Source organism: Panthera tigris, chromosome F2, assembly GCF_018350195.1.
Source record: "Panthera tigris isolate Pti1 chromosome F2, P.tigris_Pti1_mat1.1, whole genome shotgun sequence".
NCBI classification, from domain to species: Eukaryota; Metazoa; Chordata; class Mammalia; order Carnivora; family Felidae; genus Panthera; species Panthera tigris.
In genome coordinates this window covers 44,761,469-44,780,108 of record NC_056676.1, presented here as the reverse complement: position 1 = coordinate 44,780,108, position 18,640 = coordinate 44,761,469, and the positions used below count along the sequence as shown (strand labels likewise).

Below are 18,640 nucleotides of genomic sequence, written 5' to 3'. Positions count from 1 at the left end.
ATAAACTAACTTGGATGTAAATTAAAAAATAAATTTTTTTTTAAAAAAGCACATAAACAAAAAGCTTTGTTCCTTTTCACTAGTTTTTACTAATATTTTAAAGTTTTGGTTTAGATAAAAAGATTTTAAGTTTTTTTTTTATGAAAAGTATTCTGTAAACAGACTTGAAGATGGTTACATTTATCAGGTCAAAAGATTTTAAGTTTTTCTTTTCTTACTTTCTAGGTGATTAAAAGATCAGAATAAATAAGTTCTTTAAAAACAAATCTACTACTACTCTCTTCAAGCTGAAGAAGCCTTTTTTATAAGACTTACTAATACAATGAGCAAAGAAAGCATATACACTAGAATAAGAACTATGTAGCAAGTTTTGCCCTATTTTACAGATGAGACCCACAGAGGCTAAAAAGCAAGAATATGCAAAAGGATAGGAGCATTTAGTTAATGCTGGATCCACAGGTATTTCTATGATTACACTAGAGTGAGCTAGTTAAATCAGTCCTGGACCACTGACGATATGTCATGAATAAATTTCTGTAAGGTCCAAAACAAAAACAACAGTTCACAAGTAACAAAATCTGAAGAATCTAAAAGGTGGGTATGATGACAGATGTCTCTCAGAGTAAAGTTAAATATTCTCAGTGAAATATCTGTCAAAAATAATTCAGTGTGGACATAAAGGCGGCCTTTATTTTACCTAACACAACAACTTGGGTCACCTTGTCAATGAAAAAAAATCTCTATAAAACTACTTACAGAGACATGTTAAGGCAGTATATTGTAACTATTATCACTAGAGTCACCCTCAATCATAATGAATCTCTGTTTCTAAGTCTCCTTAGAAGATTATACAAATATCTTGGCAATGCTTTTCAAGGCACTGATGGATAGGAAATCAACAAATGTTGTTAGAATTAAATTGAACTTTACAGACTAGACGTGCCTTCTTATCAAGGCATTTAGCAATATATTTTTATAATGACCTTTTCAGAATTAGACCTCAGATTTCTAACTTTTAAGTTGTATTTTATTACATTCTCAAGTATCAATAGTATTTTTAACAGATTCATATCTAGAACTCTAAACAATCCCTTCATTTAACCAACCATCACACACTAATTGTATTTACAAAGTATTTTCTTCATTTTGATTCTACAATGTAATAACTTGAAATAATTTAATATGGGCTCATTCAGTCTTATTAGTACATGTGTAATTTTTAACTTAATTTCCTACACTAGTCAAAACTTAAAATAGGAAAATAAAGTGCTTAAAAATATGTTTCATCTATACTGTCTTCCTGAAAAATTAATTCCAATCACTAACCTAAGTATTACTCTCTGGGGATGTACACTACTGAATAATTTGTCCAAATGTCAACTATAATTTTCAAAAATCCTTTCTACCTCAAAATTTTAAACATCTGCAAAAAATACTTATTTTGAGAGTAGTTTACATTCATGACACTTGACCTTTTGCTGTACACACCACAAAATTCAAGTCTCAAATACCATGCAAGCAGGAAATCTGATCATTCCTGCAGTAGCCATCTGCATGGTCCAATATCAAATATTAGTTCTAGGTTACACTAAGTCATGTGTTACAAATCTTTTCTGCAGCCTCTATAATTAGTCGTAATTTGCCTCTTTTAAAATGTGTTTCTTATGGGACATTTGGCCTTGAAACTTCCACCTTCCCATTGAAAAAAATAGTGTCTGGATTTTCTTTTTCTCTTAATATGGAGCACTCCATGGGTGGTATAACCAAGTCCAGACTTTAAAAAAAAAAAAAAAATGTAAATTCCAGGAACAGATGATGATTAAGAACCATTTGAGAATTACCAAATATAAATGTAAAATAAAACTTTTGCTGTAATATAACTATCTCACAGATTTCTAAATCAATCTCCCATGTATTTTAAGTTTACAAAATAAATTCTCATGGGACTATAACATCGGTCTACTTACTTCCAGAAACTATATCAGTTAAATTGGATAATAAAAGATTTGGAATCAAAGATTTCATACAAGGAAAAAAAGATGAGCCTAGTGGGTTGATATGAAACTCAAAGTATCTTCTTAAAATAGGAAATGATTTTAACATCATAAATAACCTTAATTTCACAGATACCGAAGTTATATTTAGGATACACTAAGATTGCCTTAATGTTTAATAAATTAGTAATTTAAGTGTAACAATTTAATAATACTCATCAACTCATTTGATTCTAGAAAACATTTTTTTTTTTTTTAACATTTATTTTTGGGAGAGAGAGCACGCACATGTGCGTGCGAGATAGGGAGAGTCAGAGAGAGAGGAGACACAGAATCTGAAGCAGGCTCCAGGCTCTGAGCTGTCAGCACAGAGCCCGATGCAGTGCTCCAACTCATGAACTGTGAGATCATGACCTGAGCCAAAGTCAGACGCTTAACCAACTGAGCCACCTAGGCACCCCTAGAAAGCATTTTTTAAACCTGAAAGTAAAATAGGAGCTAAGGAAAAAGTAATAAAAATAAAAGACACTACTTTTATGTAAGATGAAAATGAAAAAATTTATAATATGTTGCTATCAGACTTATTAGCTTTCCAGATTAATTTTTGCTAGAAACTGTAAAAAAAGTATTACACTTTTACAAGAAAAAAATATTAAAAAATAAATGTAAGATGGGTCAAAGGAAGTCAGAAAAACAAAAAAGAAAACAAAGAATCAGTTTCTGATGCCAAAACTTCAAAGAAATTTGATAGGTTTCTTAAATTCCACGTATGAGTGAAATCATATATTTGCCTTTCTTTGACTTATTTTGTTTAGCATAATACTCTTTAGTTCTATCCATATCATTGCAAATGGCAAGATTTCATTCTTTCTTATGGCTAAGATTCCATAGTATATATACACCACAGCTTCTTTATCCATTCAAACCAGCAAAGGGGGAAAGAGAGAGAGAGAGAGAGAGAGAGAGAGAGAGAGAGAGAGAGAGACAGACAAACCAAGAAAAAGATTTTAAAATATAGAGAACAGTTACCAGAGGGGAGGTGGGAGTGGAGAGGGGTGAAATAGGTGATGGGGATTAAGGAGTGCACTTGGGATGAGCACATGGTGTGGTATGTAAGTGTTAAACACTATATTGTACACCTGAAACTAACATAACACTGTACATTAATCAACTGGAATTAAACTAAAAACTTAAAAATTTTGACATGAAGGTAAATTCAAAATATTTTCATCTCAAAAAATGAGAAATTTTAATCTCATTTAGAAATGTCACATAAACAAAAAAATTACACAGGTCCTTGGCAAAAATTAAAAAACCTTCACCTAAAAATTGGACACAATGAAGTCCCACTGTTAGCTGATACAGATAATAAGCCATCTACATGATCCCTATAATAGTTATGATTACATTAAGTAAAATTAGTATGAAAATATCCATTAGAATGTTTATCCAAATTTAAGACAACCTTTCATAGTTACTTGTGACTTTACAATATGTTACTTTAATAAGCATGTGAGAAACAGTTAAGTATATGTAAGCTTTAGATAAAGACATATCAAACACTAATAACTATTAAAATTGGTTAACATAAACAACTAGATTCAATAACTTCTTACCTGTATTCCATCTTTAAGTTTCAAAATGCATTCCATTGTATTGATGGTAATTACCACTGGTTCTGAACCAAGCTTTGTCCATGGTACATGGATCCTCAACTCATGAATATGTCCACTTAAAAAAGTGAATGGTAATTTCAATTCCTTAAAACAAAATATTAAAGGTTAGTAAGTGCTTAATTTTTTTCATTCTAATATCCAAATTACTTTCTGAAAAGAGAAATGAGGTTTCTAAAACAAAAACATTTTCAGAAATATTATTCAACAAAAAGTACCAAATAGTTTGTTAAACTATAGTTAAAGATACAACACAAAAATGTATTGTACAAGTTACTTTTAATAAGCTGCTTAACCTGCCTAGGTCTCCATTTCTTTTTCTGTTGAATGGATATAATATACAATACATGGTACATAATAAAGTTTCATACATGGTAGTGGCTGTAATAGTCTTAACAGACAGCATTAATTGAAATAACTGAATGGCATATTGTTTAAAACCTCCATCTAAAAAATATGTATTTAAAATGTGTTTTAAACAAAACAGGATCGTAAGGCAAGTTAAAAGGGTATGGAGGGAGCCGAGTTAGAAATAGGAGAGTGACCTAAAAAACAATTAACCTTGAAAAATAAAAAAAAAGTAGTGAGCTTTATCCAATTAAAGATTGTACCTAGATACTATCTGGTCATAAAATTTAAATGTTTTCTGACTGGTTTCATTATTAGAAAAAAGGTTACAAATGAAAACATAAATGTCACCATAATCACTATATATCAGTAATTTGTTTCACTGATAAAATTTTTGTTACAAATCAACAAAGGAAAAAAATAAATTGTAGATTATAATTCAATCACATTTTCCCGTTATTTTAATTCTATTTGTGAAAGTTAAGATATACATTATTCATTCATCCAACAATTGCCCACCTACTTAGTTTAGCAACATAGTTAGCAATACAGTTAAACCTAAGCAGTATGGCAAACCACTGGGCAACTTGTTTAATGTATCTGTGTCACAGTTTCTTTATCTGTAAAATTTAGACAACAATATCACTGAGGATGAAATGAACTTACATAAAGTGCTTAGAATATTATCTTCCTCAAAGAGCAATTATTATAAAAAAGGTAACAACAAATGTGTGGGCCTCATGTATGTCCTCATAAGTATTTTTTCTTGCAAGAGCACAATACTAAAAATCCATTTCTACATTATTCTAGTGGTGTGTCACAATTTAAGTATTTGCCATTATTACATTAATTTGAAAGATGCAGTAGTTTCAAGTAAAAATCAACTGGCACATATATTTTGATCAGTGTCTATAACAAAACAATGTTTACCAAGCACTTACTATATACCAAGCACTTTACCTGCATACAATTATTTAATCCTTAAAAGAGCCCTAAAAGGTAAATACTATTATTCTACCAATTTTACAGATAAATCTGAGGCATTTAAAGGTCAAATAACTGCCCAAAATGACACATTCTGGAAAATCAGGACTCAAAACAGGAAAATATGATGTCCTTGCTCTTCACTACAACTATACTGCATCTATACTTCCATTATGAGCACTTACTACTCTCCATTGGCTATGCACCTATTTGGACAATGAGCCCATGATATTGCCATCTCCACCACTTTCTCATGTGTATAACAATGATACATTTGTGAAATGGCTACCAAAGTTGCAGTTTATGGGTACAAATTGGGTTTTCTCAGGAAGAAATTGAAAAAGCACAGGAATCAAGAAGTCAGTATCATCAGAATGCTACTAATCAACTTAACTACTATCTAAACACTAACACAAGAGGCAGCATTCTATATTTGAACATGGAATTTTAAACCATATCACCCATGTTGGAAATCCAGTTGAAGTCAAACATTTATTAATCATCTGACCATAAGCAAGATCATTTCCGTTTCCTCAGAGTTGTGATAAATAAATGAGAATACATTTATGTCTCATAAAAGACAAAACACAAATATTGTTATAACAGACCATCTTTTTTTTTTTTTTTTAACATTTATTTTTGAGACAGAGAGAAACAGAGCATGAACGGGGGAGGGGCAGAGAGAGAGGGAGACACAGAATCTGAAGCAGGCTCCAGGCTCTGAGCCATCAGCCCAGAGCCCAACGCGGGGCTTGAACTCACGGACCGCGAGATCGTGACCTGAGTTGAAGTCGGACGCTTAACTGACTGAGCCACCCAGGCGCCCCAGACCATCCTTAATGTAACTATATAAACAATTTTCATTCCTTTTACTTCAAGATATATAGTACAACTTTAAAATATTTTATTCACTTATAACCATTAAGAAATACATTGTGAAAAACACATTCCTAAAACCAGAACATCTATGACTGCACAAAGTTTATTAGTAACAAAGAATTTAAGAAGGGGGTTGAATTGTTCTCAAAAACCTAATTCTAGGTGGGCTATCACAAAATATTCTAAAAGAAAACAGATATACTTTAAATTTAACAAACAACAAAAGCAAATATAGACAAATCTTAAAAACCTTCAGGCAGCAAAGAAAACATTCAAGAGAGTGAAAAAGCAACATATTGAATGGGAGAAACTATTTGCAAACCATGTTATCTAATGAAGGGTTAATATCTGAAACAACAAAAAGTAATCAATCTAAAAATGGGTAGGGGTGCCTGGGTGGCTCAGTCAGTTAAGCATCTGTCTTGGGCTGAGGACATGATCTTGCGATTTGTGAGCTGGAGCCCCGCATTGGGCTCTCTGATGTCAGCGCGGATCCTGCTTCAGATCTTCGGTCCGCCTCTCTCTGCCTCTCTCTCAGAAATAAACATTTAAAAACTAAAAACTTAAAAAAAATTTTTTTAATGGCTAAATGACTGGGGTACCTGGGTGGGTCAGTCAGTCAAGCTGATACTTGATCTCAGCTCAGGTCATGATCTCACAGCTTGTGGAATTGAGCCTCACATCAGGCTCTATGCTCACGGCACTGAGCCTGCTTGGGATTCTCTCTCCCTCTCTCTCTGCCCCTCCTCTTCTCACTCTCTTTCAAAATAAATATTTTTTTTTTTAATGGGCAAATGACTGAATAGACATAGAATACAATACAAACGGCCAACTAGTACAACATATGAAAAGATGCTCAACATCACTAATCAGGAAAATGTAAATCAAAACCACTATGACCTACCATCTCACACCTATTAGAATAACCACTATCAAAAAACAAAACGTAACAAGGGCTAACAAGTATGTGGACAAATTGGAACTTTTATGCCCTATTGGAGGAAATGTAAAGTGATGTAGCCACTAAAGAAAACATTATGAAAGTTCCTCAAAAAATTAAAAATAGAGCTTCCATCAAAAATCAGTTCTGAGTATATACCAAAAAGAACTGAAAGCAGGATCTCAAAAAGATATTTGCACAACCATGTTCACTGCAGCATTATTCACAATAGTCAAAAGGTGCAAGCAGTCTAAATATCCACTGAAAGATAAATGGATAATGAAAATGTGGTATATAGAATCAAATATTATCTTTAAAAGAGGAAATTCTGTCTTGTGCTACAACATGAACATGTTGAAGACATTATGCTAACTGAAATAAGCCAGTCACAAAAAGACAAACATTGTAGGTTTCTATTTATATAAAGTATCTAAAGCAGTCAAAATCTTAGAAAGTAAAATCATGATTGCCAGAGGCTGCAAGGGTATGGGGAGGAAAATGTAAATTGTTGTTAAATGGTTATAGAGTTTTAAGTTTTGAAAGATGAAAAAGTTATAGAGATCTGTTCAACAATGTGCATATAGTTAATTAACACTGTAATACTTAAAAATGGTTAAGATGATAAATTTTTTGTTATATGCTTTTTACTACAAAATAAAAATGAATACAGGACAGGACTTCAAGAATTCCGAGTTAGGAAGCTGGCAAATCCTCTTTCCAAAAAGCAATGACAAAACTGGACAAAGTTGTTAAAAATAACGGAAAATCAAGGGCAATAGCGAAGTCTAGCCTCAGGTCACAATATTTGTTGGTACAAGCAACAAAACAGCAGACTTGCCAGAAAATTAAGATAGAGATCGTGAGAACAAAATAGCCAAAGATGGCCTAGCTATGATTTCACATATCCCTGATAGTCTGGAAAGCTACCTGCATTTGCCCCATTGTGCTTACTCAGAGGAAAGGGAACTAACAAGCTACTCACTCATGGTTGACCAAGAGGCTGTGTAAATCCAGTAAGTTAAAAATATATAGATATGGATATATATATATATATACACACACACACACACACACATCTATATATATCTATATATACACGTCCATGTGTCGATGTGTGGATATACACGTCCATGTGTCGATGTGTGGATATACACGTCCATGTGTCGATGTGTGGATATACACGTCCATGTGTCGATGTGTGGATATACACGTCCATGTGTCGATGTGTGGATATACACGTCCATGTGTCGATGTGTGGATATACACGTCCATGTGTCGATGTGTGGATATACACGTCCATGTGTCGATGTGTGGATATACACGTCCATGTGTCGATGTGTGGATATACACGTCCATGTGTCGATGTGTGGATATACACGTCCATGTGTCGATGTGTGGATATACACGTCCATGTGTCGATGTGTGGATATACACGTCCATGTGTCGATGTGTGGATATACACGTCCATGTGTCGATGTGTGGATATACACGTCCATGTGTCGATGTGTGGATATACACGTCCATGTGTCGATGTGTGGATATACACGTCCATGTGTCGATGTATATATATATATATATATATATATATATGTCCATATATGGACATATATATATATATATCCATATATTGATATATAGATAGATGGGTCAGACTTATAAACTCCCTAAATTGAGAACATTATCCAGTCTATGCATATGTCCCATGACAAAGAGTGAAAGACTTACTGGTTCAATGGTTTAAAAAGCCTCTAGCCAATCACTAGCTGATGACTAAGTTATAGTGACCCAGGGTAATCCCTAGAAAGCCAGAGTTTAAAACACAAAGAATTGGGGGATGGGGAGAGGAAAAATATCAACCTTACAGGCCACACATTACAGGGGCAACACCACAAATGTAGTTCAGGCAAGTCACTGAAGAAATAAATAAACCAACAACACAAGAGATAGAGGAAATCAGAATTCAGAGTTGCTACAACTTGTTATCTAAAATGCTCAGTTTTCAACAAGAAACTATGAAACATGAAAAGTATACAAAGTAAATAGAAGCCGTCTCTGAAGGTAGTCAACTAAAGGACTTAGTTCACAAAAACTTCAAAACATCTATTATAAATGTTAAAAAAAAAAAAAAAAAGAGGAAACCATATTTAAATAATTCAAGGAACATAAGACAATGGTTCATCAAATAGAAAATATCAATGAGACAGAAATGATCAAGAAGAACCAAGTGGAAATTAAGGAATTGAAAAGTACAATAAGTTAAATCAAAAATTCACTAAAAAAAACTCACAATAGGCAAAAAAACAAAAAACAAAAACAAAAACAGAAAATCCACACCCAGACACACCACAGTGAAAATGTTGACAGCCAGACACAAAAAGAAATCTTCAGATAAGAGACAAAAAATAGCTAACTTCTCATTACAAACAATAATGGCAAGATGGTACTCAGAGGAAATTTATAAAAGCAAAAAACAAAAAACAAAAACAAAAACCTGTCAACCAAGAATTCTATATCCAGCAAAAGTATTCTTCAAAAGTGCAGGCAAAATAAAGGAATACCAAATAAACAAAGACTCTGCTAATTCACTGCTAACAAAATACTAGAATTTCATCAGACTGAAAAGGAGGAACACCAAATGGTAATTCAAATCCACACAAAAAGCGTCAATGAATGTTATTTTACATAGATAATTATTAAAGGACAGTATAAGTTTAGTTTTCTCCTGATGTAACAGGCCATTCCCTAAAACATAATTATAAAATTATACTATTGAAATTAGAATAACACAAAGATGCAATTCATAAGACAAAAATACAAAGAAGAGGGAAGAAATGGAGCTATAATGGACAAAGTTTGTGTTTTAATATAACAAATTTAGCATTAATTTCACATAGACTGTTAAAAAATGGATGCATATTGAAATCCTTTGAGCAACTACTAGGAACAAAAAATAATGTGAAAATTAAAGGAATTAAAATGAAACACTAAAAAATATCTACTTAAAGTAGTAAAGAGGGCTCCTGGGTGGCTCATTCAGACAAGTGTCCCAACTCTCGATTTCAGCTCAGGTCATGATCTCATGGTTTGTGAGATTGAGCCCCATATCAGGCTCTGCACTGACAGCACAGAGCCTGCTTGGGAGGCTCTCTGTCCTTCATCTGCTTGTGCTCTCGCTCTCTCTCTCGAACACTTAAAATAGTGAAGAATATGAGAAAAACAAAAAAGACACAAGACACATTGAAAATAGCAAAATGGTAAGTGGAAATCCTACCATGTGATTAAAAACATTAAATGTGGAGATATTAAACACTCTAACAAACGCAAAGACTGTCAGACTGGATTTTTAAAAAGATCCAACTACATGTTCTCTTCAAGAGATATACTTTAGGAGCACCTGGGTGGCTCACTTGGTTGAGAATCAACTCTAGATTTTGGCTCAGGTCATGATCCCAGAGTTGTGGGATCAAGCCCCAGTTCAGGCTCTGTCCCTGGCGTGAAGCTTGCTGAAGATTCTCTCTCTCTCTCCCTCCACCCCCTCCCCAACTCATACGTGCTTGCTCTACAAAAATAACTTAAAAAGAGAGACATACTTTGGATTCAAAAATAGGTTGACAATTAAAAAAAAAAAAAAAAGGTTTTTAACAGATAATTTTTTTTTTTTTTATAGATACATTGGGGATTGCCAGAGGCATAGAGGGATAGAGTGGAGGGGAGGCAAAATAGGTGAAAGGGGCCAAAAGGTACAAACTTTGAGTTATGTAATAAATAAGTCATGGGGCTGTAACGTACAGCATGGTGACTTTAATGATACTAAACTGTATATCTGAAAGTTGCTGAAAAAGTAAATCTTAAGTTCTTATTACAAAAAAAAAAATTTGTTAACTATGTATAGGGTGACAAATGTTAACTACACTTATTGGGGTAATTGGTCTTTTTGGAATATATAAAAATATCAATGGCACCTGGGTGGCTCAGTTAAGTATCTGACTCTTGATTTTCATTCAGGTCATGATCTCACAGCAGTGAGATCAAGCCCCATGTCAGGCTCTACGCTGGGTGTATAGCCTGCTTCAGATTCTCTCTCCTCCCCCCCCCACCCCGCCCACCCGCCCCTCCCCTGTTCACTTGCTCTCTCAAAAAAAAAAAAAAAAAAAAAAAAAAAAAAAAATCGAATCATTATGCAGTACACCTAATATTACACTGTTATGTCAATTATCCCTCAATCAAAAAACAGAAATTGGGAGTGCCTGGGTGGCTCAGTCAGTTAAGCGTCCAGTTTCAGGCTCAGGTCATAATCTCATGGTTCATGAGTTCAAGCCCCATGTCAGGCTCTGTGCTGACAGCACAGATTCTGACCTGCTTCAGAATCTGGGTCTCCCTCTCTCTCTCTCTGCCTCTCCCCTGCTCACACTCTCACTCTCTCTCTCAAAAATAAACATTAAAAAAACAACAACAGTAAATTAGACTCCAAGGAAGTCATGTGATCTAGTTTCTTGCCTGGAATACCTGAAATCAGGACATTTTCTTGCTATTTAGGGAAACGGTACAGATTCTCTTTTAGGCATACACAGTATTTTCATTTCTATGATCTTAGTTTCCAGCAGTGTTTCCGTCTCCCTGTTTTTCTTATGACTGTTTTCCAATGTGAAAATTTTATCCCAGTCATGGCCTGAAATTGCAATGAACAAAATAAAATTTGAAAAGAGGTAGTTAAAGCTAAATAACATGCCAGTAAAACTTTTAAAGAGATGGTACCAGGCATGAACAACACAAAAATATAAGAATTAAAATTTAGTGTATTAGGGGAAAAATATATATATTCATATATATACACTCACATGTACATTCATATATATACTCATATATATATTCACATATACTCATATATAACCTACAAATATACATATATATTCATATATGTATAATGCAAACAGCAACCACAGTACAGCTGGAGTAATTACATTTTATCACACAAAACAGACTTTGAGAAAAAAATTATTAAAGATAACACAAGATACTTGATAATGACATAGAGGTCTGTAAAACATATGTGAGCATAGCAACAGAACCCCAAAATACATAAAACAAAAACAAACAAAAGTAAAAAGAAAAATAGTTTAACAATCATAGACTTTAATAATCACTCACAATAATGAATAGAAAGAAAAAAATCAATCCAGATATGGAACACTTGAACAATACTATCAACCAATCAAACCTGCAATCTATAAACCACTCCATCCAGCAAATGCAAAAATACACATTCATTTCAAGGAAAATCAGAAAGCATCTGTGCTAAATGAACATACAACATACAAAAATTTATGGGATGCAGCTAAAGACATGTGTAGCTGTAAACGCCTATAAGAACTACCTCAAACCAATAACCTACACTTCTACCTGAAATAGTAGAAAAACAAGCTAAACCCAGGTAAACTAAATAAGTTAACCCAAACTAAACAAGAAAAAAAAAAAAAAAAAAAAGACCACAATAGGCAGGGAAGTGGGAGGGCATATGCAGTCAAACTGTTGTAAGATTGTTCAGGAAATGGTAAAAGTACTAAGACTCTAATAAGTCAAATATGCATTTTGTAACCTTTAGGGTAAGCAACTGAAGCAATTCTTAAAACAGTATGATTAAAAAGACTAAAGCAAGAACGACTAGCATGAAAGATGGACACATTTCAGAATGGTTCTTAAGTATGTTGAAAAATAACAGATCACTTACATTTGTGTACACTTAACAATTTCTAGATATACAAGGTGGAAGTTGACAAAACTAAGAAGAAAAATAAATAAATACATAATCATAGTTGGAGATGTTAACATACCTCTCTTACTGATAGAACAAGCACACATGAAAATCCACATGGATTTACAAGATTTTAAGAACTCATTAACCAATTTGAAGTAAATGACATTTATGGAAAAATACAGCAACAACTGCAGAATACACACTTTTTAATCACCTGTACATGGAACAATTACAAAACCAGACCATACAATAATTCATAAAGTATAATGGATTAACCTGATATAGAGACTATGCTGACAACACTGGAATTAAACTAGAAATCAGTAACAAAGATAATTAGCAATTCCCCAAAGGTTTGGAAATTAAGCAACACACTTCTAAAAAACCCATGGATCAAAGAAAGTCAAAATGGAAATTAAAAATTTTTTGAATAATGAAAAACACAAAACTCTGTTACGTAACGCTAAGTAGACGGTAAAGGGAAAAAGTCTATAGCATTAAATGCATATATTTCAACAGAAAAAGGTAGAAGAAGAAGGAAAAAAAAAAAAAATCAATGACCAAAGTTTTCATCTCAGGCGCTAGAGAAAACCAACAGAAGATCAACTCCAAAGAAAGTGGAATGGAAAACAAATGCCAAAATAAAAAATTCCATGACAAAAGACAGCAGAAAAAAGAAAATTAGAAGAATCAAAGTTAGTTCTATGCAGATAAAATTAATAAAATCCCAGCAATACTGATGAAGAAAATGGAAATCACCAGTATCACAAAGGAAAAAAGGATATCACAACAGATCCTAGATATTTTTTTAAAAATGAGTCAACTTTAAATTGGACCAAAAAGCCAACTCTATGGTTTTACATATGACAATTTTGATCAGGGGCTGGGAAACTTTTTCAGTAAGGCCCAGATAGCATATATTTTAAGTGTCTGCAAGCCATGCACTCTCTGTCCTATCTACTCACATCTGCCATTTTAGTTTGCAAAAGCAGCCACAGATAATATGTAAGCAAATGAAAACAGCTGTGCTCCAATAAAATGTTACTTTAAAAAGTGGGCCCATTGTTTGCTGATCTCTGATTTTGAAGAAATGGAGAAATTCACTGTAAAACATACCTAACCAAAACTAACAAAAGATGAAAAATCTAAAAAGTCCTAGATCTTCTAAAGAAAATAAATCAAGAATTTAAAACTTTCCAAACTGAGAAAACTCCTGACCCACGACACCATGACTCATTTTCCCTAACATTTAAAAAACTTACAAAAGAACAAAGTTGGAGATTACACACTTCCTGATTTCAAAACTTACTACAAAGTTATGGTAACCAAAACAAAGTGATACTGATATAATGACAAACATACAAACCACCAAGGGAACTGTATTGAAAGCCCAGAAATAAACCCTCAAATCTATGGCCAGGTGATCTTCAAGGGTGCCAAGACCATTCAATGGGGAAAGGACTTCAACAAATGGTGTTGGTAAAACTGGATTTATAGAAACAAATGAAGTTAGATCTTTATACCACATACAAAAATTAACTCAAGATGAATCGAACACCTAAATGGAAAGCTACAACTATAAAGCTCCAAGAAAACAAAAAGCTTCATGACACTGCACTTGACAATAATTTCTTAGATAGGACACCCAAAGCCCAGGCATCAAAAGAAAAATATGTTGGACTTCATCAAAATTTAAAACTTTTCATCAAAAGACAGTATCAATAGACTTGAAGGCAACCCACAATGGGAGAAAATATTCATAAATCATGTTTCTGATTAAGGACTGGTAATCAGAACATATAAATAATTCCTACAACCCAATAACAACAAAAAAAACAGCACAATTTTAAATATGAGCAGAGCACTTGAATAGACATTTCTCCAAAAATATACACATAGCAAATAAGCACATGAAAAGATGTTCAACAGCAAGCATTATGAAAATGCAAATCAAAACCACAATGAAACAGCATGTCACACCCACTAGGATGGCTGTAATCAAAAAAAAAAAAAAAAAAAGTCAAAAACAACAAGTGTTGGTGAAGACAGTGAGCAACTAGAGCCCTTGTACATTGCTGATAGGGATGAAAAATGGTATAGCCACTGTGGAGAATAGTATGGCAATTCCACAAAAATTTATTTTTATTATTTTTTTTTTTTTTTGAGAGAGAGAAAATGAGGAGGGGAGGGGCAGACAGGGAGAGGGAGAGAGAGAATCTTAAGCAGGCTCCACACCCAGCACGGAGCCCAACACAGGGCCCAGCTCTCACAGCCATGAGATAATGACCTGAGCTGAAAACAAGAGTTGGACACTAAACTGACCGCGCCACCCAGGCACTCCTCAAAAATTTAAACACAGAATTTCTATACAATCTAGCAATTCCACTTTTGGGTATATATCCAAAACAACTAAAAGGGACAAAAAATAGGTATTTGTACATCCATGTTTGCAGCAGCATTACTCACAACAGCCAAAAGGCAGAAGCAACCCAAATGTACATCAATGGATGAATGAACAAAATCTGGTATATACAATGGACTATTAAGTCCATTATTATTAATGGACTGAATATTAAGATTATTCAGTCTTAAAAAGGAAGGAAATTCTATACATGCTACAACATGAACGAACCTTGAACACATCATGCTAATAAGCTAAATAAGCCAGTCATAAAAGGATAAATATTGTAAGTTTCCATTTGTAAGGTTAAGAGTAGTCAAAGTTCATAAGTTCATAAAAACAAAAAGAATGGTGGTTGCCATTCTAGGTGGTTGCCTACCAGGGGCTGGTAAAAGAGAACAGGGAGTTAGTGGCTCAATGGATCTAGAGGTTCAGTTTGGGAAACTGAAAAAGTAATGGCTGTACGACAATGTAAATGTTATCAATGCCACAGAACTATACAATAAAAAATGGCTAAAATGGTAAATTTTGGCATGTATATTTTACCAAAATGGAAAAATATCTTACATAGACTCATATTATAAAAAGAGGAACTTCTTTGCAAATAATTTAGTGGAATCAATAAATCTATGATAATCAAAACCGGATAAGGACATTACAAGAAAAGAGAAATCACAGACCACAATCATTTATAAACATAACTGATACAAAACAAAATAAAAAGGGTGCCTGGGTGGTTCGGTCGGTTCAGCGTCCAACTCTTAATCTTGACTCAGGTCACGATCTCACAATTTGTGTGATAGAGCTCTGCACTGGCAGCCCAGAGCCTGCTTGGGATTCTCAATCTCTCTCTTCCTCTCTCTGCCCCTCCCCTGCTCTCTCTCACAATAAACTTTAAAAAAAAAAAAAAAAAAAAAAAAAAACTGGAGCACCTGGGTGGCTCAGTAGGTTGAGCATCCAACTTCAGTTCACGTCATGATGTCACAGTTATTGAGTTTGAGCCCCACATGAGACTCTCTGCTGTCAGACAGAGCCTGCTTAGGATCCTCAGTACCCTTTCCTCTCTGCCACTCCCCTGCTCATGCTCTCTGTCAAAAATAAACAAAGACAGGCCCGCCCTGACCAAACAATGGAGGCCATTAACCCAGTGCTGTTCTATGAACCAAACCTGGACATCTGATCACTATATTCCACTACCCAGTAAGAAATGATAAAGAGACATATCTAGAAAGAAGTTGCTGCGGCCAAGGTCAAAGAGGTCCAGTGAACAGCCTTCTGAATGTTACTTTAAAGTCTCCCTCAAGCGATATTAATCAGAAGATGTCGGCGTAGGAGGACACTGGGCTCACCATGTCAGCTGACCACTTAGATTCCACCCACATCTGCCGAAATAACCCAGAAAACCACCAGAAGACTAGCAGAATAGACTCTCTGGAGCCAAGCATAAACGAGAGGCCCCCAGAAGAGGGTAGGAAGGGTGGGGAGGCGGTGCACACTACCCGGACTGACGGGAGGGAGCCAGGACGGTAGAGGGGCAGCCTGCCAGGCAAGGCAGAGCCCGAGTCTGACTTGCAAAAGCGGAGGGGTCGGACAGAGTGAGTCCTGACAGCCAGCGGAACTTAACATCTGGAATGTTATAAGTCAACAGCTCTGCTCCAAGAGCGGGAGGGCTAGAGGACAGGGAGGGAGAGTTGTTGAGCCCCAGAGGACACAGCTCAGGTTGGCAGGGAACAAAGGCGCTCACCAGCACCATTTCCCTTGCCCATCCCCCAGCCAAAATCCCAAAGGGAACCAGTTCCCGACAGGGAACTTGCTTGCACCTCGCAAACACCCAACACCGTACTTCTGCAGATCCATCCCTCCAGTGGCATGTCTGACTCCCTCCCGGAGCCGCAAGGCCCCTCCCAAAGGGGATCACTGAAGGAAAAGTGAGCTGAGCCTCCCCGTCCCGACCCTGTGCACCTTGCCAATCCACCCCAGCTAATACGCCAGATCCCATTGAAGCAGCACCACAACCCTGGCAGTATGCAAGTAGCCCAGACAGGGGCCACACCACTCCACAGTGAGACCTGTGCCTGGGAGAGAAGGTAAGGTACACACCAGTCTGACTGGCCCTGGCAGTGGGCTGGGGGCAGATATCAGGTCTGACTGTGGCCCCGCCCACCAACTCAAGTCACTCCAGACAGGACAGGGGAAGAGCCCTGCAGTTCCCCGCCACCCCAGGGACTACCCAAAATGACGAAACGGAGGAATTCTCCCCAAAAGAAACTCCAGGAAGTAGCGACAGCTAACGAACTGATCAAAAACGATTTAAGCAATGTAACAGAAAATGAATTTAAAATAATAGTCATAAAATTAATCGCTGGGCTTGAAAAAAGTATAGAGGACAGCAGAGAATCTATTACTACAGAGATCAAGGGACTAACAAACAGTCAGGAGGAGCTAAAAACTGCCATAAATGAGCTGCAAAATAAAATGGATGTGACCACAGCTCAGATTGAAGAGGCAGAGGAGAGAAAAGGTGAGTGAGAAGATAAAATTATGGAAAAAGAGGAAGCTGAGAAAAAGAGATAAAAAATCCAGGACTATGAGGGGAGAATTAGAGAACTAAGTGACACAATTAAACATAATAACATATGCATAATTGGGATTCCAGAGGAGGAAGAGAGAGGCAAAGGTACTGAAGGTGTACTTGAAGAAATCATAGGTGAGAACTTCCCTGGATCTGGGGAAGGAAAAAGGCATTGAAATCCAAGAGGCACAGAGAACTCCCTTCAGATGTAACTTGAATCGATCTTCTGAACAACATATCATAGTCAAACTGGCAAAATACAAGGATAAAGAGAAAATTCTGAAAGCAGCTAGGGATAAACATGCTCTAACATATAGAGACCTAGAAGACTCGTGACCGATCTGTCTCCTGAAACTTGGCAGGCCAGAAAGGAATGGCAGGAAATCTTCAACGTGATGAACAGAAAAAAATATGCAGCTGAGAATCCCTTATGCAGCAAGTCTGTCATTTAGAATAGAAGGAGAGATAAAGGTCTTCCCAAACAAAAACTGAAGGAATTCATCACCACTAAACCAGCCCTACTAGAGATCCTAAGGGGGATCCTGTGAGATAAGGTACCAGAGACATCACTACAAGCATGAAACCTACAGACATCACAATGACTCTAAACCCATATCTTTCTATAATAACACTGAACATCAATGCACTAAATGCTCCAACCAAAAGACACAGGGTATCAGAATGGATAAAAAAAACAAGACCCATCTATTTCCTGTCTACAAGAGACTCATTTTAGACCTGAGGACACCTTCAGATTGAAAGTGAGGGGATGGAGATCTATCATGCCACTGGAAGTCAAAAGAAAGCTGGAGTAGCCATACTTATATCACACAAACTACACTTTAAATTAAAGGTTGTAACAAGAGATGAAGAAGGGCATTATATAATAATTACAGGGTCTATCCATCAGGAAGAGCAACAATTATAAATGTCTATGTGCCAAATACGGGAGCCCCCAAATATATAAAACAATTAATCACAAACATAAGCAACCTTATTGATAAGAATGTGGTAACTGCAGGGGACTTTAACACTCCACTTACAACAATGGATAGATCATCTACACACAGGATCAATAAAGAAACAAGGGCCCT

The 18,640-nt window shown here is 35.5% G+C and overlaps 1 protein-coding gene across 17 annotated transcripts in view; it reads right to left on the bottom strand.

The window, feature by feature from the left end:
* Positions 1-18,640, bottom strand: part of VPS13B (vacuolar protein sorting 13 homolog B) — a 798,280-nt gene that overhangs the window by 769,506 nt on the left and 10,134 nt on the right. For all 17 annotated transcript variants that reach the window (XM_042972776.1, XM_007073303.3, XM_042972777.1 and 14 more), the window contains exon 3: positions 3,611-3,754. In XM_042972776.1, coding sequence (XP_042828710.1) covers positions 3,611-3,754 — 144 coding nt within the window. The remainder of the gene's footprint in view (positions 1-3,610; positions 3,755-18,640) is intronic.